General features: G+C 37.2%; 2 protein-coding genes across 2 annotated transcripts; one reads left to right on the plus strand and one right to left on the minus strand.

Moving 5' to 3' along the window:
* Window positions 1-9,375: 9,375 nt before the first annotated feature.
* On the minus strand, window positions 9,376-12,343 carry LOC123874383 (MATH and LRR domain-containing protein PFE0570w). Its single transcript, XM_045919685.1, has 3 exons — window positions 12,047-12,343; window positions 11,333-11,494; window positions 9,376-10,777 (listed from the first exon to the last, which is right to left on the minus strand). The coding sequence occupies exons 1-3, from the start codon at window positions 12,083-12,085 to the stop codon at window positions 9,407-9,409; spliced, it is 1,572 nt and encodes a 523-aa protein (XP_045775641.1). The 5' UTR covers window positions 12,086-12,343; the 3' UTR covers window positions 9,376-9,406.
* A 546-nt stretch (window positions 12,344-12,889) lies between these two features.
* LOC123874392 (60S ribosomal protein L36) lies at window positions 12,890-15,082 on the plus strand. The gene is made up of 4 exons (XM_045919697.1): window positions 12,890-12,975; window positions 13,123-13,246; window positions 13,766-13,858; window positions 14,906-15,082. The coding sequence occupies exons 2-4, from the start codon at window positions 13,124-13,126 to the stop codon at window positions 15,050-15,052; spliced, it is 363 nt and encodes a 120-aa protein (XP_045775653.1). The 5' UTR covers window positions 12,890-12,975; window position 13,123; the 3' UTR covers window positions 15,053-15,082.
* Window positions 15,083-20,658: the final 5,576 nt, after the last annotated feature.

Consider the following 20,658-nt stretch of genomic DNA (forward strand, 5'->3'; position numbering starts at 1 on the left):
AATTTAGTTTTTAATTTAATTTAATTATATTTATTTGTTTTTAGTTTTAATTTAGATGTAAGTTTACTTTACCTATTAATAACTCCAAATTTAAAAAACCCCTGACACAAAAACCTCTGTAAGAAAACAAGAAAAGAGCCGATAACTTTCAAACGGCTGAACCAATTTTCTTTGATTATAGCTAAGAACACTCTCGATAAAGCCACCTTTCAAACAGAAAAACTAAATTAAAATCGGTTCATTAGTTTACGAGATACGATGCCACAGACAGATAGGAACTTATAACACGATGATAGCACGCATTGGATAGAAGCTACGGGTGGGACCTATGGTTGATACATCGCTTAGTTCGAGTCACGATCTATCTCGCCCAGCTACTTCGAGGCGGCGCAATTTCATAGATTAGTGGAAACAATCATAGCTGTATAGCACATTTCTGGTGGAAAATCAGGCTAACAGCAGCAGGCGGCCCAGTTTAAGGGTCAAAACGCATCAACGGTCAAATAGCCGTCTCGATTTATCAACAAGAGACCTCTAACCTCTTTTTGGGTCGGGGGTTAAAAAAACCCGTGACAAATTAAATTTTCAAATGGGATTAGAGTGTCTGACATATTGAAATGGTTCCGTCGTGTAACAGCAGCGCATCGCCGTAATTATTCGTTTAGAACGTGATCCCATTCCCAGGTACGTGACCAAGTGGACAGGGATTTAAAAAAATAAAAACTACACTGAAATGCAAACGCGTGATGTCCTGCGCAGACATTAGACAGTCTGACAGTCTTACACATAGATATTAGTTTCTAGAATATGTCTGCAAAATTTCATGGACTTTGGTTGCTTAATATTCAAATGAAATTGGAATACGTTTGTATGGAGCGAGTGACGGAGAGACCCCTCTTAAAAGGTAAACAAGTAGCTTGTTGCTGAAATGCGTGGCCTATACAACAAGCCGCTAAGTGAAACCACAGGTGAAACTCAGTACAGTACAGAACATTGATATCCTGACCCGCAAACTAAGAAAGCCCGTATCATTATCAAAGGGGCCAGTGCATTCAGTTTAACAATTTAAAAATATTGAATATGTTTGTGTGTTATTGTGTGTGTGTGTGAGTGCGTGCGTGCGTGCGTGCGTGCGTGCGTGTGTGGACGTTACAGCACATACTTCCTATATTGATTATAGTATATAATATTAAGTATGTATTGTTTTCCTGATTTCTCATAGTTACTTTATAGTCCAATCATTTGGTAGTTTTCCGGGAATTTTGAAAAATTGAGATTTTATAGATTTCGACATGCTCTTTCCGAATTTTCATTTTGCCACCTCGTATCTTTGCCGCTCGCGACGCTTCTTGATAAATGGCGCCCAAAAACAGTTTTTAGACGAAAACTTCTTTCCGATTCATTTTATGGTGAAAATGGTTATGTAAAATATTAAACTAGAGACAATATTTAACCGATGACCATCAGTGTTACAAGGTCTCTCACATTTCACAGCCAGTATACCTAATTGCCAGCGACAGTAAAATCTTGACTTTAGTCTGCGCGCACTTTTATCCGTTCGATAACAAAGCAAAATGTGAATTGAAAACTTTACTGACCAAGTTTTCGTCCGTAATCCAATTTAGGGCATAAATCCACATCTACCTAGTTCTTTTTTAGGGTTCTGTAACCGAAGGTGTCAACGCCCAACGGAACCTTATTACTAAGCCTCCGCTGTTCGTGGCGTGTGGGGAAGTCCCTGGAAGAGACCTATGTCCAGCGGTGGGCGTCTATCGCTTGACAATAATGATGATGATGATAAAGTGGAAGATTCCCGGCTAGGACTTTTCAGGAAATATAGGTAGATATTTTACACTAATATTATAAAGAGTTAAAGTTTGTAAGTTTGGGTGTAGGAGGTACCTAATCTCGGAAGTCGGAACTAATGATCGGATATACCTACTTACATACTGAAAATTCTTTCACTGAAGTATAAATGCAAAGGGCATTTTATTCCCTTTTCCTATTCCGTGGGAATTTCGGATAAAATTCCTTGCTTTCAGCTTTGTAGGGTCAAGGACTTGGGCTGGGCTTCATGAATCATATTCAAGAGTGAAGACTTTTCTTATTAATTTCATTGTTTAGATTTATAGTTAAAACCTTGATTTTTTTTACCTTTTCCTCGCACCTGCTCAATGTTTTTTAAGTAATAAAGTACTTAACTAAGTTTTTTTTTATTCAAAGATTCACTTGACTGCAATCTCACCTGGTGGTAAGTGATGATGCAGTCCAAGATGGAAGCAGGCTAACCTGGCCCCTTCCAGGTTAGCACGCTATGATAGTTTTTATTAAACCCATACTCTCTTTGGTTTCTACGCGGCCATCGTACCGGAACGCTAAATCGCTTGGCAGCACAGCTTTGCTGGTAGGGTGGTAACTAGCCACGGCCGAAGCCTCGCACTAGACCAGACCAGCAATTAAGAAATTATAAAATTCCAAACACCTGCCGGGAATCGAACCCGGGACCTCCCACTAACAAGACCATAGCGTTTACCACTGCGCCAGTCAGGGAGGTAAGTACCTTCTTATGACGTGACAACGTCTTATAATTCGATAGAGCCGGCTGCACGCACGAAAAAACATGACTCATGCGGCGTTACCTCGCTCTGAGGCGTTCCATGTAAGGCTTGAAGTGCAAGCGAGAGCGCGGAACGAGCGACAAAGAAGCACAATCGGCCTTTGTTGTCACGTTCAACTATCGTCAGTAAACCGACTTTACAGACAACCAATTTTTTTTCAAAGTAGTAGGTAGTAGGTAAGTACCTACCTTTCGTAAAATAGGTACTTAGTACCTTAAAACCTCTTTAGGTCGTTTAACAGTCATTAAGAACTCTCGTAGAAACTTTTTCATATCGCAAAAAGTTTTATAGGCCATGGTACTATATTTACCTACCTGCTATAGATTTAACTGTTCAGCTAGTAAGGTTTCATTAAATTGAAGCGTATTCTTTCGCGCGCGCTGTATAAATTGTTGATAAAACTTCGTCCGAGCATAATAAGGGAGATATATGAGGGAGATAGATTTCCTACCAATTACAATCCGGGTATCTTTAAAACAAGAGTGAATAGGCACCTTCTAGGTAAACGCGTCACATCTTAGACCACATCATCACTTTCCATCAGGTGTGATTGTGGTCAAGCGCTTGCCTATCGTGAAAAAAAAAAAAAAAAAAAAAAAAAAAAAAAAAATATAAAGCGGGTAGAATTCTTTAATATTCATGTATTCAGTGAGAGGAGAGGCTCGCAAAGTCACAAAAACTTATAAATTGTTTTTGTGCCCCTGCTCTTAACGTCTGACCCTTTGGGGGCTTTTGCAGCTTTGGTCTAACGTTTTTGTTACTTTGTATTGCTTTACGTATGATGGAGATCACAATGTTATTATGATTTAGCTGTATCAAAATGCGGCATACCTATTCCACGCGCGATTCATATATTAGGCATTTTTATTTGCACTAATTCGGTCCTGACTCCAGCCATCCTGCACCGGCATGGTGTGCGCGTCATACAGGCGTAAAAGCACTGCTTACCCAAGCTATTAGCTACGCGTTAGTTTGGCGTTATGACCGGCTAGTAAAGAGGAACCTATCTAAATAATGCCTACCCTGGCTTCCAACCCTGTGGTATGCGTAAATATGCGGTAAGTATGCCCCAGTTTAACTAAAGCGAGGTAGGCACATAAGCTTATACCTAGGTCTTATTTTATGCTGATCTTCTTGAAGTAAGAGACATTTATCATAAACGGTTTACACGAAATATTAGGGTCACTATAACGCCACTTTATTTAATTTATAATCAACGCGTTAAACTAAGTGGCCACTTAAACGGTTAAATGGCTAATGTCAATTGAATTTGGGTTAAAACCATCTAACGCTAAACGGCATTGTGAATGCCGTTGTACGTTGTTCGTGGCTACATCTACGCCGTTGAACATGGCGTTGTTAGCCGTTAATGTGGCCGGGACATTCGATATTATGACAAACTCACGGACCTGCGATACGGTCGTAACATGCTTGCAACAATACATTGCTTGAATCATAGATTACTTGCTTGATTCCGAGTTGTTAGAGTAGGCATAGAGACGTATTTCATAAACGCTTTACAGGGAATTCGGGCCACAATAATGCCACTTTATTTTAATTTATGGTCTGCTAACACAATCCACATCCAGACACAGTTATCGCGTATCCAAGAACGCGGAGCGGGGTGCAACATGGCATTCCTCGCGAATATATCGCCGCAGCTAAATTGCGAATGCCACTCGCATAGCAGACGTATGCAATCGTACACCTGCTTCAACACTTGAATTGGGCGCTGACATATGGCGGCCGTCGTATATCAAATGTTATTGCGGTAATACAATACAGGACTGTACAATATACTGGACATGCAATCTGTAGAATGCAGCAAGTAGCTGATCGGTAGGTACCTCAATTCCGTTGAGTTATGAAAACATTCCTAAATCCTAGGTACAAATAACTAAGGAGGTATACTTAAACTATTGTATTACTAGAGGATGTCCGCGACTTCGTCCGCGTGGATTTAGGTTTTTAAAAATCCCGGGGAACTGTTTGATTTTCCGGGATAAAAAGTCATATGTCAATTACAGGGACGCAAGCTACCTCGGTACCAAATTTCGTACAAATCGGTTAAGTGGATGGGTTTTTAAGAATCCTGTGGGAACTCTTTGATTTTCCGGGATAAAAAGTAGCCTATGTCTGTCTCAAGCTAACCCTGCCTCAAAATCGGTTAAACCGTTGGGCCGTGAAAAGGTAGCAGACAGACCGACAGACAGACACACTTCCGCATTTATAATATTAGTATGGATATGGATTATTGAAAATAGACGTTTCCGATAATCTACATAAGTAGGTACCTATCTACATACCTGCATAGGATATCTATTATCTTGTGTACAAACGCGTGACACCTATAACCTTTACGCCTAACTCAGTTGCGCTCGCCAAAAATAATAAATCCTCTTCATTCTCTATCCCGTGTGAATTCAAAAACGTCCGGACTTATTCATTGTCTACATTATCTTCTGTCCAAAATTTCAGCTTTCTAAGTGCGGGTTTAGGCTAGGCATTGATGAAACAGACAGTTAATCAGAACTTCTCTTTGTCCGTTTGATGAATGTTGTAAAAAAATATTAGCTACAAAATTTATCGCATCCGGTATTTATAGGTCACAGATAGCCTATGGACCTGCCTAGTTACCTGAATATTATGTACACTTTATACCTACAGTAGGAAAGCTAATAATTAAGCACGGTGGAATTCGTAATTTCTCATACACGCCGTTCGCTATTAATTACCGGAGTTCACTACACGACGCTTGATATACATAATATCAACATTAATGACTTGATTGTTGACCTACCTACTAGAATATGAATAGCTACCTATAGGAGGTCAGTAGTAGCCATACCTACTCCATACTAATTATTATTATTATAAACTAGCTGTGCCCGCGACTTTGTTCGCGTGGAATAGTGACTTTTCGGGCAGCATATTTTGAATTACATATACCGTCGTTTGGGTAGCTAAAAAATTGTTCGCCGTGATTCTTTAAATTGACATAACATTTTTATTTATGAACCGATTGACATGAAATAAACACTAAATGTTAAGTTAAGCTTACTACAATATATTAGAATAAGCCGTTTCTGATATTAACGTGCACAAACACACAGACAAACAGACAAACAGACAAAAAAAAATTACAATTTCGGGTTCGACATCGATATAATAACAACCCCTGCTAGTTTTTTTTTTATATATTTCCATTGTACAGACACCACTTTTCTACAATTTTATTATATGTATCTATAGATAAATGCGAAAGTGTGTCCATCTGTTCCTTTGTCTGCACGGCCTATCCTTTTAATCGATTTTGACGAAAGGTACAGAGAAAGCTGGCAACCCTGAGACAAACAACTTTATATCCCGGAAAATCAGAGTTCCCACTGGATTTTTGAAAATCTAACGCGGACGAAGTCGCGACCCGGATATCATCTAGTAATAATATGTATAATCCTTACTAATTGCGAAATTATAAATGTGAAAGTTTGTCTGTCGGCTAGCTTTTCACAGCCCATCCGTTTAACTGATTTTGAGAAAATTTGGTACAGAGATAGCTTGCATCCTGAGAAAGGACTTATGTTACTTTTGGTCCCGAAAAATTAGAGATTCCACGATTAGATTTTTAAAGACCTAAATCTACGTGGTCAATTTGCGGGCATTATCTTTGATACAAAGATAGCTTTCATCCTAGAAACGGACGAAAACTAGGGGAAGTCCGGGAGACTTGCTCAGGTGGGAGAGTTGAACCACCTTTTAAAATTTAGCTTAAATTTCGCGCTAATGAAACGTCAAGACGGTCATTGGTAAAGCGTGGGAGGCCAATAACCAGCACGGCGCCATTTTTTACAATGGCCGGTTTGTTTAGCTATCAGGCTCGGAAAAGTGTTTTTGTTACGACGGAGTAAATTCTATTAATTTTTTTTTTTTGAGATTGCGGCCGTGTTTATAGAGTTACGTATTGTGTGTTATTATTATTGTACTGCCTGATTATTGTAGTTTGACATGTGCTTAGTATTTTTTTGCTAAAATTGATTGTTTTTTCTGTGAGTAAAATTTAATGTCAAAGTAGTATATGCGGGAGAGTTGAACCATGGCGGGTGCGGGAGATATGACCAGTGGTTCATGTCTCCCTCTACAGTGTTTGTATGCAAAAATTTGAAGTTTTATTTAATAAATTTAGAAAGAAAACTTTGATAACTAAAGAAGGTTCAAAACAAAAAGCCCAGAGAAAGAAAACTGGAAAAGGCTAAAAAAATAAAAATGTTAATGATGATAGTGAAACCGAGGGTGAAGACGTATGTGAAGATGTTGCGTACGCTGATAGTTCCAGTAATAGTGATTTTGCAGAATTCCTGACGTGAATGATCGTTGGTATTGTTTTGTTTGCACATCAGAAGAAATTATGACTATACGTTTATGTGGTTTATGCCGAAGATATTATGTCCATGAGATATGCGTAGGAGTTACACAAGATATTGATGAAAAGGTTAAGAAAGACCAACAAATTTGATTAAAGAAACACAAACAACAAATTTGATTTAACTTTGTTGGCGAAATGTTTAATAATTATGTTGATTGTGGAATGTTAAAGAATATGGTGAAATTTTCTTTTTTTTAGGGTTCCGTACCTCAAAAGGAAAAACGGAACCCTTATAGGTAAGTCTTATAGCACAAGTACAGAAATAAATCTGACAACCGCGAATTTGTGGTTACATCATTAAAAAAAAAATTAAAATGTGTTTCAATTTTCAAAATAAGATAACTATACCAAGTGGGGTATCATATGAAAGGGCTTTACCTGCACATTCTAAAACAGATTTTTATTTATTTTTATATATAATAGTTTTTGATTTATCGTGCAAAATGTTGGAAAAAAATTCCGAGTGCGCGAGTCTGACTCACATCAGTTTTTTCTTTATAAGAAAAGCAATAGCTATGTTTATTTATGATTTAATTTGATTTTGTGATGTTTTGCTTAATATATCTGTAATTTAAGCTACAAAATGTTTTTATTTTCCCCTTTAAAATGCTATGTTCAACTCTCCCCAGACCCCGGTTCAAGTGTCCCTCGGGGTGGGGAGAGTTGACCTAAATCCCATTTTTCATTCAAATATATATAACATATTTTAGTATTATAATTTCGAAAAAGTAATTATGCATAAGTAATCCTAAATAAATAAGCTACTGTTTATAATTACAATTGAATCACTAAGCCTCATTTATAAGAAAATACGACACTTTAAGCAAAAAGCGGTTCAACTCTCCCGGACTTCCCCTACTTTTCCCCCGGTAAACCAGAGATTCCACAGGATTTTGTGAAACCAAAATCCACGCGGACGAAGTCGCGGGCATCAGCTAGTGTTAATAATTGTCAAGTAATGTGTGTGCAAAGTGCAAACATATTATACAAATCTACAACTGCGGTCGGGCGATTTATGTCGTTCATATTGGGTCGCTGACGCGCCGGACAGACGGCCGGAGTTGGTGTTAACCGCACTCATTATACGCCCCGTAACACACTATTTGTATTGCAATCAATGCAATGTATACTGTACATACTTAGGTATAATATAATAATAATTCCATAATCACACTAATATTATAAAGGAGAAAGTTTGTATGTGTGTGTGTATGTTTGTTACTCCTTCACGCAAAAACTACTGGACGGATTGGGCTGAAATTTAGAATGGAGATAGATTATACCCTGGATTAGCACATAGGCTACTTTTTATCCCGGAAAATCAAAGAGTTCCCACAGGAATTTTAAAAAACCTACATCCACGTGAACGAAGTCGCGGGTATCAGCTAGTCTAAAATAATAGTCAAGTATTATATATGCCAACACAAGTGTAAATTAAAAATTTATAACACCCCCGACAAGTGAAGGTTAGTAACTAGAAAAGAGCTGATAGCTTTCAAACGGCTGAACCGATTTTCTAAGAACACTCTCGATTAAGCCACCTTTCAAACAAAAAAACTAAATTAAAATCGGTTCATTAGTTTAGGAGCTACGATGCCACAGACAGATACACAGATACACACGTCAAACTTATAACAACCCCTCTTTTTGGGTCGGGGGTTAATGATGCAAACATTTACAGATCTGCAGCGGTCGGGCGATTTATGTCGTTCATATTGGGTCGCTGACGCGCTGGACAGAACTAATGGCTGTTATTGGTGTTTTGGTACAGAGGTGGCTAGCGTCCAGAAAATTGCCGTAATAAACTTTTTATCCCGGAAAATCAAAGAGCTCCCACGGGATTTTCAAAAAACCTAAATCCACGCGGTATAAATCCAGATAATGCCTGCGACATCATTATCTAATTTATTATAAATACGAAAGTGCGTCTGTTTGTTTGTTTGTTACAGTTTTACGTCCATTTAACCAATTTTGACGAAATTCAAAAATAACAAATTCCGAAATTGTCTTAGAAATTACTCACTTATTTAGAGAAAACCACACATTTGTATAATGTTGCTTATTCTGTACACAATTTCTAAACTAAAATAACAGGTCTAAATTATTATTAGTATTGCTGTCCCTTTCATAATGCTCCTTGCGGAAAAGGATAGCACTAGATTGCATCTATCAATTAATTTTATAGTAATGGCTCAATATAGGCTGATTGATGAATTTGACTAATTCGTCAATTACTTTGTATTTATGCATGCACCAGTTATTATATGTTTCACCAATCTGTCTCCTTATTTTCTGCCAAAGCTAAGTTATCCATAAAAATTAAAACAAGCCAAATCTAATAAAATAATAATTTAATTTACATTCATTAGCTTTCATCAAACACAATTTTTTTACCTTGGTAAGGTAATATACCAGATTGCTTTTTCTTCGCCTCCCATGATGGATGCAATTTTTCTGGGACTGAATTATCTTTAAAATTACTTCTATCAGATTTTTTATTAAAATTTTCTTTTTTATCGAAATTCTTGTTATTTTTGTTAAATTTATTATTATCCATTTCTGAGCTATTTTTGTTAAAATTGTTATTTCTTGGTTCAAAATTCCTTTTTGGTTTTGCTCTGGGAACATGTCCAAACATAACAGCTCTTCTATATTGTCTATTACCTTGTCTATGGACTTCTTTAACTTCGTCTGGTTGTCTAGGTTCAACAAGGGACATATAATTTTCTCCTGTAGATGTAATAAAAAATGGATCTACCATTTTTGTAGCTTCATTTGGTGTCTCATCAATTTTTTTATGGAAGTTTCTATTTTCAAGTTTGTGTTTTAGGTTCTTATTTTTGTTAATATTATCTTTTTTATCAAACTTCTTATTTTTTACATTTACTATTGAACTATCTTCTTTTTTTACTGCTTTATTTGAATTTGAATTATTAATTTTATTCAATAAGTTATCTTTTTTATTCAAATTCGTTTTCGTTGTTTCCACTTTACTTGTGATATTTTCTATGTCATTCAAATCTCCATTTTTATCAGTTCCTTTAGAAGAATTAGAATTTTTAACTTTTCTTGGTATTCCTGTTTTGCTTTTTGGAGTAACTAATTCAATTGATTTTTCACTACTACTTTCAATGTCACTGTCATTTGTCTTCAAAACTAAAGGTTTACGTTTATCAATATTTTTAACTTTCTTATTTGAATCATCACTATCAGATGACTGTTCAGCTTCAGATTCATCACAAATTTCAATTTCATCACCATCATCATCACTCTTGGTATCAGATTTGTCATTTTCTTCATTAGAATTATCCATTTCATCATCAGATTTGTTACTATCACCATCAGATTTATCATTTCCTAATCTTAAATCATCATCAGACGCTATTGTATCATCTCTAGGCGTGACATTTTTATCATCAGTCATTTCAACATCCCATTCCCCTTCAACATTGACAGCATCAGATTTATCTTTCTTGTCCTTTCCTTTCTTTTTATTCTTTTGTTTTTCTCTTGCTTCCTTCTTTAGCTTTCTTCTTTCTTGCCTTGACATAAACAGGTCCTTTATTGATATGTCTAAAAATGTTTCTCTTATGTGTTTATATTTGTGTTTTAAAGCCTTGTGAAGGAGTAACCTGGCACATGCTTTGTTGTTATCAACTATTGGCTTGTTTAGATAATCGTTTAATTTTCCAGTATGTGTTACAATAAACCTTGCGATGTCCCGTGCTTTAATTTTCTGTAATAAAAAAAATATTTATCAGTACAAATAACTGATTTGCGAAAGTTTTGGAAGTGGCTATCTATAGATATTATAATACAAAGTCAACATGTCTGTCTGGTCTATAGCTCTAGATTTAAATTCAGTCACTTATAATAGTTAGAACTAAAATGGACTGCTGCAGCAAGAATGCCATAAATTCAACCAAATATAACAATCAATTCACAATTTCTATGGTTGAACCCAAACTATATAATAGCCTAAGTAAACTCTACTCACAGAGCACTTGGTACGAAACACAACCACCTGGCAGTGCCACCAAACTTAGCTCTTTTCAACAAAACTACTATGCATCAAGTTGTTGCAAACACACGGTTATCTGTGACCATGTCAACATAATGGCAGAATAATCGTCATCTCATGGAGATTACCCAAGGATGTCAATATAAACTCATTGCAATACTTGCTCGTGGAAGCACAGCCATAGCCAAGCAAAGATTCCATAATAAGTGATCAACTTATACCTTAATAATAATCAAACAATAAAAGTTAACAATGAAAATCAAATAATACCTTAATAATCAATACTTCTTTAACTGCTGACTCAGCTTTTCTTTTTAGTTTTTCTTTCAGAGGCTCGGGCACTTTCTTCTCTGTAAAAGTCTTTGCTTTTCTTGTAAGCTTGTGTATAATTTGTATTTTGGCTTGATTTAGATTCTTTTTGAGAAGTATTATCTGTAATTTGAAAATATAAAATTTCAATACCTGTTTTGTATTTTATCTGTGTGGATTTTTTTTTTAACCCTGTAGGAACACTTTGATTTTCCTTTTTTTTTCTTTCCTTTAACTATATCCATGCACAAATCACACAGATCCATTGCTCTGTCGCATTTACAATATGGGCAATGATGTTTATCTAGGCAATCGCTTAGATTTTCACTTAGTAAAATTATTCTGTTAGAAAGAAACATCTTTTGGTTCAATATCAATGCAACTTTTTAAAACTTGACACAGTAACTAGGCCTGAATACTAAATATACTTTCAATGCTTAGTAAAAAGCACTAGTGTTTAATTAATACAATTATGTAAATATAATACGAATTACGAAGTGTATGTATTGTATCTTGTGTCAATTATTATTAGTCTCAACTTTATAGCTTTACTGAAAATAAGACATCCTAGTTTTGCAAAATGAACAACACGTTTAACAAAAAAAAAAATGTATAAACTCTTGCAAAAGTGTAAAACACTGGTAGTTCTTATTTTATTAATCAATGAAATCTTACCTCATTATTGAATGCTTGTTTTACTGCACCAACTTCCATTTTTATTAAAGAATTATGAATTAAATTATCAAGAAATAGAAAACTTTTTTGAGGTTATAGACAGCAATGTCACGCACGTCACGCATTACTTACAATAAAAATAATGAGATAGAAGAAATATAAACCGTAGTTTAGTGCAATAATATAATGTTTATTAAAATTACTGTTAATGTATAATACCAATATTAAAAAATAATGGGGCGAAATATAACCTCAAAATTCATGTCTTTTTGACACTTGACATGCACTTGACATTATTAATCCGATTAGGGATGTATCGATGATCGATGTTAAGAGAAAAAAAAAATCGACGTTGTAACATTGATAAATGCAATATGTATGTCAAACATCTTAAAATCGATGTCACGAATGGTGAGTCGTGAAGTGGCCAGTGTACATACTACCGCGAGTTCGACGTGCATGAGCCAACACTTTTCGTACAATCGTACGAATCTAATACAGGTGTCGATGACGCAACGGCAACACGTAATTGGTAATCGGTGTTGCGCATCAGGCCACTGCACCACCCAGGTCATCGTCGTATAGAGCGCATTTAAATCCTTCAGCTTCAGCATAGGACTAGTGACTAGTCACCACTGATAATACTAAAACAAGCTAGTTTCGGGTATCCAAAATAAAAATAAGTGACAAAGAATTTAAAACTGTTTCTATTATTATTTTTATATAAACAAAATTATTGCGTATTGCCGTAAAATCGAATTTAGATCAGGTACAGTGCACTGACCAGTGCTTTAAAACATGAAACATATTGATTACCTGTGGTTTACAGAATTCTCATTTGTCAAAAGTCAAAACTGCCACGGTCAATGTCAAAGGTTTGTCATTTGAATTTGACAGATTCTTTTTCAATAAACTAGTGAATCCGGGAAGTACGTAAATCCATTTTTTACTTGAATTTATCTTTAAAATCCTATAGCATTTCGTTTAATTTGTGAGAAAATTAGTGTTTACTCTATATACTAGTGTTGTACGTCGAGATATTTTATTTGAAGAAGCTGTTTAATTGTGTTTTCCAGCATGGCTCCCCGGTTTGAGATCGCAGTGGGTCTGCGAAAAGGCCACAAAACAACAAAGATATCCGCTGGGAAGAAGGGCATTACAGACAAAGCCATCAGAATCAGGCCAGCCAGGCTAAAAGGTGTAAGTATTTTATATTGTTTACTATTGAGGTTAAGTTTACATATTTTGAAATCTCACAATTCAGGAATTTGAAGTAAGTGATTCCTTGGATAAAAATCTAGGGCCTAGCCTAGGCCATTATAGAACTATAGTGATTACAGACTACTCTGTGAATAATAGATAATTTGTTGTTTGTTGCAATGCATTAATTCAAATCGAAGAGCCTCTTCCTTTTCTGATTAAATAATTCTGTGTGATATTAATTTTAGTACATTCCATTAATCGTGAAAAACTGAAATAAACATCATTCATGGTACCACTTGGATATTGTGTCCAATAAGGCACTAACCACTGACACAATTTCACATGATACAGATTTATCAGAATAGAAAAGAATACAAATATATTTTTATTCAAATAAAATCTATTATCTATACTTATAACAAGTACTTTTGTATTGTCAAAATAATTTACCACTGCTTCGGAATGCCATTTTATTTAATGCAGTTTACTTAAATAGTTTATTATTTTCTATTCCAGCTGCAAACCAAACACTCAAAGTTTGTCCGTGATTTGGTCCGTGAAGTGGTTGGCCATGCACCCTATGAGAAGAGGGCAATGGAGTTGCTTAAGGTTTGTGGGTTCTTTTACCTTTTCCAAACTGTAAGTGATTTAACTTATGTAGTGAGCACAAAACAAGTACCTAGTCAAATCTGATAGTCATGGTTATAATCATTGTGCCTGTGTGATGTGCATTGGATTAAAACGTCTCAGTTGGGGGTGTGTGTATGTGTGTGTGTGTGTATTTAATGCTTCAACAGTGGCAGAAAACATTGAGTGAGAAAACAATGTTTACAAAGCTTTTTTTTCTCTCGTCTGGCTTTACACAGATTAGCCAATGGCAAGTTTGTAGTTAGTTACAAGTTAGGGAAACTTATATAAGTATGTACCTCGTCTGTGCCGGCGCTCGCCGACACACGCGCGGCACCCCCTTAGAGCGCTTCCCAATCAGTTCCACCACCAAAAAACACCAGTGAAACACAAAAGCCGGCCACTTTAAAAAAAAACTTCAAAAAGGCACCGCACGCGCGCCGGCAAACGCCATCCGAGACCCATACTGGACAATGGTTGAGATGATAAAAAACTGGAAGTGTGAGTTGGACTTGCATACAAAGGGTTCGGTACCATCATACACATAACAGTTCAAATTTTAATTAATTTGTATGGTGACCATTTTAAATCTTGGTTTTTATTATTTGTTGTTACAGTGATAGAAATACACACTGAATAGAATAGAATAGAGGTTATACCAGCCCGCTGACAGATAGACGGATGGACAGCGGAGGCTTATAATAGGATCCCGTTGGTACCCTTCAGATACGGAAGCCAAAAAATTACCATTTTTAACCCCCAACCCAAAAAGAGGGGTGTTATAAGTTTGACATGTGTATCTGTATATCTGTCTGTGGCATCATAGCTCCTAAACTAATGAACCGATTTTAATTTAGTTTTTTTGTTTGAAAAGTGGCTTAATCGAGAGTGTAGCTTAATCTTAGCTATAATCCAAGAAAATCGGTTCAGCCGTTTGAAAGTTATCAGCTCTTTTCTAGTCACTGTAACCTTCACTTGTCGGGGGTGTTATAAATTTTTAATTTACACTTGTTGTCTATGTCATTTCAGGTGTCAAAGGACAAGCGCGCCCTGAAGTTCCTGAAGCGTCGTCTGGGCACACACATCCGCGCCAAGAGGAAGCGTGAAGAGATGAGCAATGTCCTCGTGCAGATGAGGAAGGCGGCCGCGCAGGCGCACCACACGCACGCCCATTAACTTGTAATAAAACCTTACACTTAAGTTAAACTGCTTTTTATTTGTATGTCCAACTAAGAAATTAATTATTACTGGATAATGCCCGCAGCTTCGCCCGCGTGGATTGGTCAGATCCCCTGCAGCATCAGGATTGAGGAGTTGGAATCCAATTTTTTTATGGAACAATGTCGCAAAGTTCCTCTATCGATTAAAAAAAAAATATGCAAATCGGTTCAGAAATCTCTGAGATATCAGAGCAGAGGTAGAAAAACATAACTCCTATATTTAACCATTTTTGGGTTTTTCTCGGTTTATTGCGATGTTCTAGCTCGGGAAAAGAAATATTTCATACACCCAAATATAGTGTTCATAATTATGTACGGAACCCTAAAAGAGCGAGGTTCGACTCGCAGTTGACCGCTGTTTGTATAGATTTTGCAATCGATAAGAAATCAAAGGCAGTTGGTGGTGCATATTTACGGGTAAAATAATTAATCAGTGTTGCACTAATAATATATCTACGTCGGTTATTTTCTAAATAAATACGTCACAGTAATAATAAGTTACGTAAATAATGTAATTATTATTAAAGTCGACGATCTCTAGGTATGTAATAGAAGGTAGGTTCTTACTTATGTATTTTGGAATTGCTTTCTCATAACATGACTGCCCAAAAACGGGACTTATATTTTCAGAATTCATGTTTGTATGTATGTGAGTTTTTTTATTCCAGCATAACTTCTAAATGCCTGAACAGATTTGGATTTTATTTTTATTTTGTTTATTTGGATTAACAAACAGTACATTATTACTACAACATTACTATTACAAATAATATAGTAGAATAATGAAGTGGATGTATGGGGTATCATTAGAATCCTTACATCCTGACTTCTGATTGTGACTTATATTTTAATTATTTTTAAATCATTATTGTGTGCTATGGCGCCGATCGCAAGGAGGATTTTTGCCAGGACATTCGTGATTTTTTTTTAAATTACTAGAAGATGCCCGCGGCTTCGCCCGCGTGGATTTCGGTTTTTTAAAATCCCGTAGGAACTCTTTGATTTTCCGGGATAAAAAGTAGCCTATGTGCTAATCCAGGATATTATCTATCTCCATTCCAAATTTCAGCCAAATCCATTCAGTAGTTATTGCGTGAAAGAGTAACAAACGTACACACACACAAACTTTCGCCTTTATAATATTATAGTGTGATGACTTGTTTTACTAGAAATACGAATGGCTGCTATGAGTTCGCTGTTAAGTGATAAACGAATGCTTAGATTTTCATAACTAAGTTATTTACGCATAGGGGGTACCTTTTTCTAAGTAGGCAAGTATCGTTAGGTTAGTTACCTAGGTACTAGTTGAAGGATTAGCTTTCTCTAGCATTATTTTTATTATCTGACGTAAATAATATGTTTATTTACCACATAAGTACTTAGGACGTTCATGTAGTTTAATTAATATCTACATACAGCTAGACAGATAATTTCAGCTTCTTAGGTACTGATGTTCTGACGTATTTCATGTTATTTGTTTTCGTTGCGAAGATAGGGTGAGGTCAAGGTGTTAACGTAATATTACAAAATAATTCGTCAGAGATTGTTTTGTACATTCAACTGTTACGGGCACTATACACAAGCAGGCGTTGCCTACCCCAGCCCGTAGTAATTACTATCAAACCTCAATTTGATTCTTGCGCGCCATTGGCCGTTGTCTACGAGAAAGAGGCTGCGATCCACCTGGTCCAAAAGCCGTCCATCGCCATTCAGCGGGGCAATGCTGCCAGCTTGATGGGCACTTTTGGTCCAGGGGCGGACTTTTTGACGATCATCACTAATACTAATTAGTAGTTTTTAGGATTTTAATCTACATTTGCTCAGAACTAAAATAAAAATCGTCGTTGTCAACCCATACGCGTCCACTGCTGACCATAGATATTTTGTAGTTCCACGCCACGGTTTTACGCCGCTTGAATCCAGAATCCAGCACTCTGTCCACCATGTGAGGGTCTGCCAACACAGCGATTTCCGGTGTGAGTTCGCCATTCCAGCACATAATATGGAACCTTGCCCAACGTCTATCGGTTGTTCGAACAATGTGCCCCGCTTATTCCCGCAACCCGTTGGCGTTTGTCGGTTACTCTGGTTTTGGTTTTACGAGTGAGCATAGCTCTTACCATCGCTCGTTGAGTAGGTAGGTAGGTACTTATGAATATGAACTAATTCTGAGTTATTAGTACGTATTTACCGCTTCCGAAATTGTTTTTTTTGCCTTCGTGCTAAGGCTACTCAACTTATACTTATAAGTTGGGTAGCCGACGGCGGTAGTAGGTAATGATGATAAAGTCTGATGGCAGCGAGCGAATCGGGATGGAAAGAGTAGGCTTTCCTGGTGCAGGGATGGTACCTATAGCCACGGCCGAAGCCTCCCACCAGACACAATTTCAAAATTAAAGTAAATATAGGTAAAATGCGGCGGTTGAATACCTAGCAAATAAGAAGCAATTTTATACTATTGTAACAGCTAATACGTAAAGAAATATGGTTCACCACCATGAAGATCGATGAAAATACTGCATAACACATTGTAAATTCTGCGGGTAGGTAGAATAGGTATAGAACGATTTCAATGCATGTCAATCGACTTCCGAGACTATTTTTAATCGCGATAGCAAGACAACAGAATGACGGACGGTTTGATCGATGATCGAAATTAACGTTATTTACGACACTAAAATTTAAATCGAAAAGGTTTTTACAGACTAAAATTTTTGCAATACTTACCTACTTTATTTTTAACCCCTGACCCAAAAAGCGGGGTGTTATAAGTTTGACGTGTGTATCTGTGTATCTGTCTGTGGCATCGTAACTCCTAAACTAATGAACCGATTTTAATTTAGTTTTTTTTTTGTTTGAAAGGTGGCTTGATCGAGAGTGTTCTTTAGCTATAACCCAAGAAAATCGGTTTAGCCGTTTGAAAGTTATCAGCTCTTTTCTAGTTACTGTAACCTTCAGTTGTCGGGGGTGTTATAAAAATTTTAATTTACACTTGTATGATTTATGTGTATTACCTAGGTACTTATATTTCACCGTGATCAACGCAGCGCCGGCTCACTACCGAGCACGGAACTCTTCTCAGAACGCGAAGCGATTTGACTGCAGTCTACCACGTTGGCCAAGTGCAGATTGGCAGACTTCATACGCTTTTCAGAACATTATGGAGAACTCAGACAGGCAGGTTTAATTTAACTCCGAAAAGTTAGAGGTGCGTGTCTGCGGGATCGACCTCCCGAATTGAAGATGGACGTCTAACCTACTAGGCTATCACAGCTTTTTACTGAAGACTAATAGGCATTGAACCAAGGGCACTGACATAGCCCAAGCTGAAGTGGCAGTGGGCAGGCCATGCCTGTCGTAGAGGCGATGGCCGTTGGAGCCGGAAAGTCCTTGAGTGGAGACCGCGTTTAATCAAGCGTAGTGTGGGACGCCCTCCAGCACGATGGACCGACGATATAAAGCGGCTGGCGGGAAGTGGCTGGATGATAGGCAGGCTGATGACCGGGTGTGGTGGCGCTCTTTAGGGAAGGGCTATGTCCAACTGTGGACGTCCACAGGCTGATGATGATGATGATGATGAATAGGCATTTTTCACCGTATATTTTCACGTACTTAACTCACTGCATTGGCCGCTTGTGCTTGACCTCGATTTCACCCGTAATAATAAAATGCAATCATATTGAACAGCACTGGAGCTTGCACTGGAGCTGAAAAATTAAAAGAAATTGGTTGTTTGTGAAGTCGGTTTACTGACGATAGTTGAACGTGACAACAAAGGCCGATTGTGCTTCTTTGTCGCTCGTTCCGCGCTCTCGCTTGCACTTCAAGCCTTACATGGAACGCCTCAGAGCGAGGTAACGCCGCATGAGTCATGTTTTTTCGTGCGTGCAGCCGGCTCTTTCGAATTATAAGACGTTGTCACGTCAAAAATCTATACATTTTACCTGCCTACATTGTTCATAATTGGCCGGGAATCAAACCCGACAGCGAGGCTATGGCTACGCAACACTACGTAAGAGGTAGATGATTTGGTACCGCCTAACGAACCTATTGAAGTTTTTTTTCAAAGTATTGGTACTAACGCTTGGCTGTATCAGAGCTGCTAGTAAGGGATGATGTAGCCTAAGACGAAGCGCGCTTCCCCAGAATTTGAAATAATTACTCGTATCTATATACTAATAAATAAAATTGGAGTGTCTGTCTGTAATTTCGAAATAACCACCTCATATTAAGCTCATATGGTTATTTGAACGATACCAACACTGAATCACACGTTTTTAAAATTTTTGTCTGTCTGTCTGTCTGTCTGTTTGAAAAGGCTAATCTTCGGAACGGCTGGACCGATTTTGACAGGGTTTTCACAGACAAGTAGAGGATTGACCAGGGAGTAACATAGGCTACTTTTTTAACCGACTTTCAAAAAGGGAGTTGTGTTTTTCTACCTATGTACACCGAAATCTCCGAGATTTCTGAACCGATTTGCGTCATTTCTTTTTTAATCGATAGAGGAACTTTGCGACATTGTTTCATAAAAAATTTGGAGTCCAACTCCTCAATCCTGATGCTGCAGGGGATCTGACCAATCCACGCGGGCGAAGCTGCGGGCATCAGCTAGTAAATAATATAATATGTACCTCGATCCCACGCGCCTGCAAGTCTTTGGCCACTGGCCGCGACCGAAGGTAGTCTATTGCCGTACTGTATTCTTATCAATTAACAAACATGTTAAATGACTCCTAATTTCAGCATCTACCAATGTACCGACCTAGAAGGACTTTCAGTACGCACATGCGTACTGAAAGTCCTTCTAGGTCGGTACATTGCGTACGTATGCAACGGTACGGTACGGTACGGTGCGGTACGGTGCGTAGGTATGTAATATAGTAACTATATAAGAAAAATCGATCAAGTGCGGATCAGCCTCGCACACGAAAGGTTCCGTACCATAATATTCGTACCATGGTAGGTACAAGATTATGTGCTTTTTAATTTACATGGTCATTTTGAAATTCTTATCAGGTATTTGTTATAGCGGCAGAAGAAATAGACATTCTGTGACAACTCTACACCTCTTATGGTTCACGAGATAGTCCATTGACAGACGGATAGCGGAGGCTTAGTAATAGTGTCCCGTTGGCACCCTTCTGATACGGAACCCTAAAAACGAAAGCTATTAGCCAATTGCTAGTGTTCGTAAACATGATTCTTGGTAGCTTTATCTATTTAGTGGTTTGTAGTATGTACATTGTTTTCATTATATTGATATCGAGAGACGCGCCTACCATACAAACAACAGCTCCAATTGACCCCGGGTCAAATCTTAACTCACTATCGTAACTTGCTGCAAAGATAGCTTGTAAAATGATGTAATATCAAAAACAATTTAAATAATCATCAAAGCGATTTTTTTTTAGATCAGCTATTTCTACATAGTAACCACAGACAGTCCAGAATCCTATATTTTTTATTTTTTTTTGATATTATAGAATATGTGAAAGTTTGGATGTTTGTTACTTCTTCACAACATGACTGAACCGATTTGGATGTTAGTAATAGAGATAG

Source organism: Maniola jurtina, chromosome 18, assembly GCF_905333055.1.
Source record: "Maniola jurtina chromosome 18, ilManJurt1.1, whole genome shotgun sequence".
Lineage (NCBI taxonomy): Eukaryota > Metazoa > Arthropoda > Insecta > Lepidoptera > Nymphalidae > Maniola > Maniola jurtina.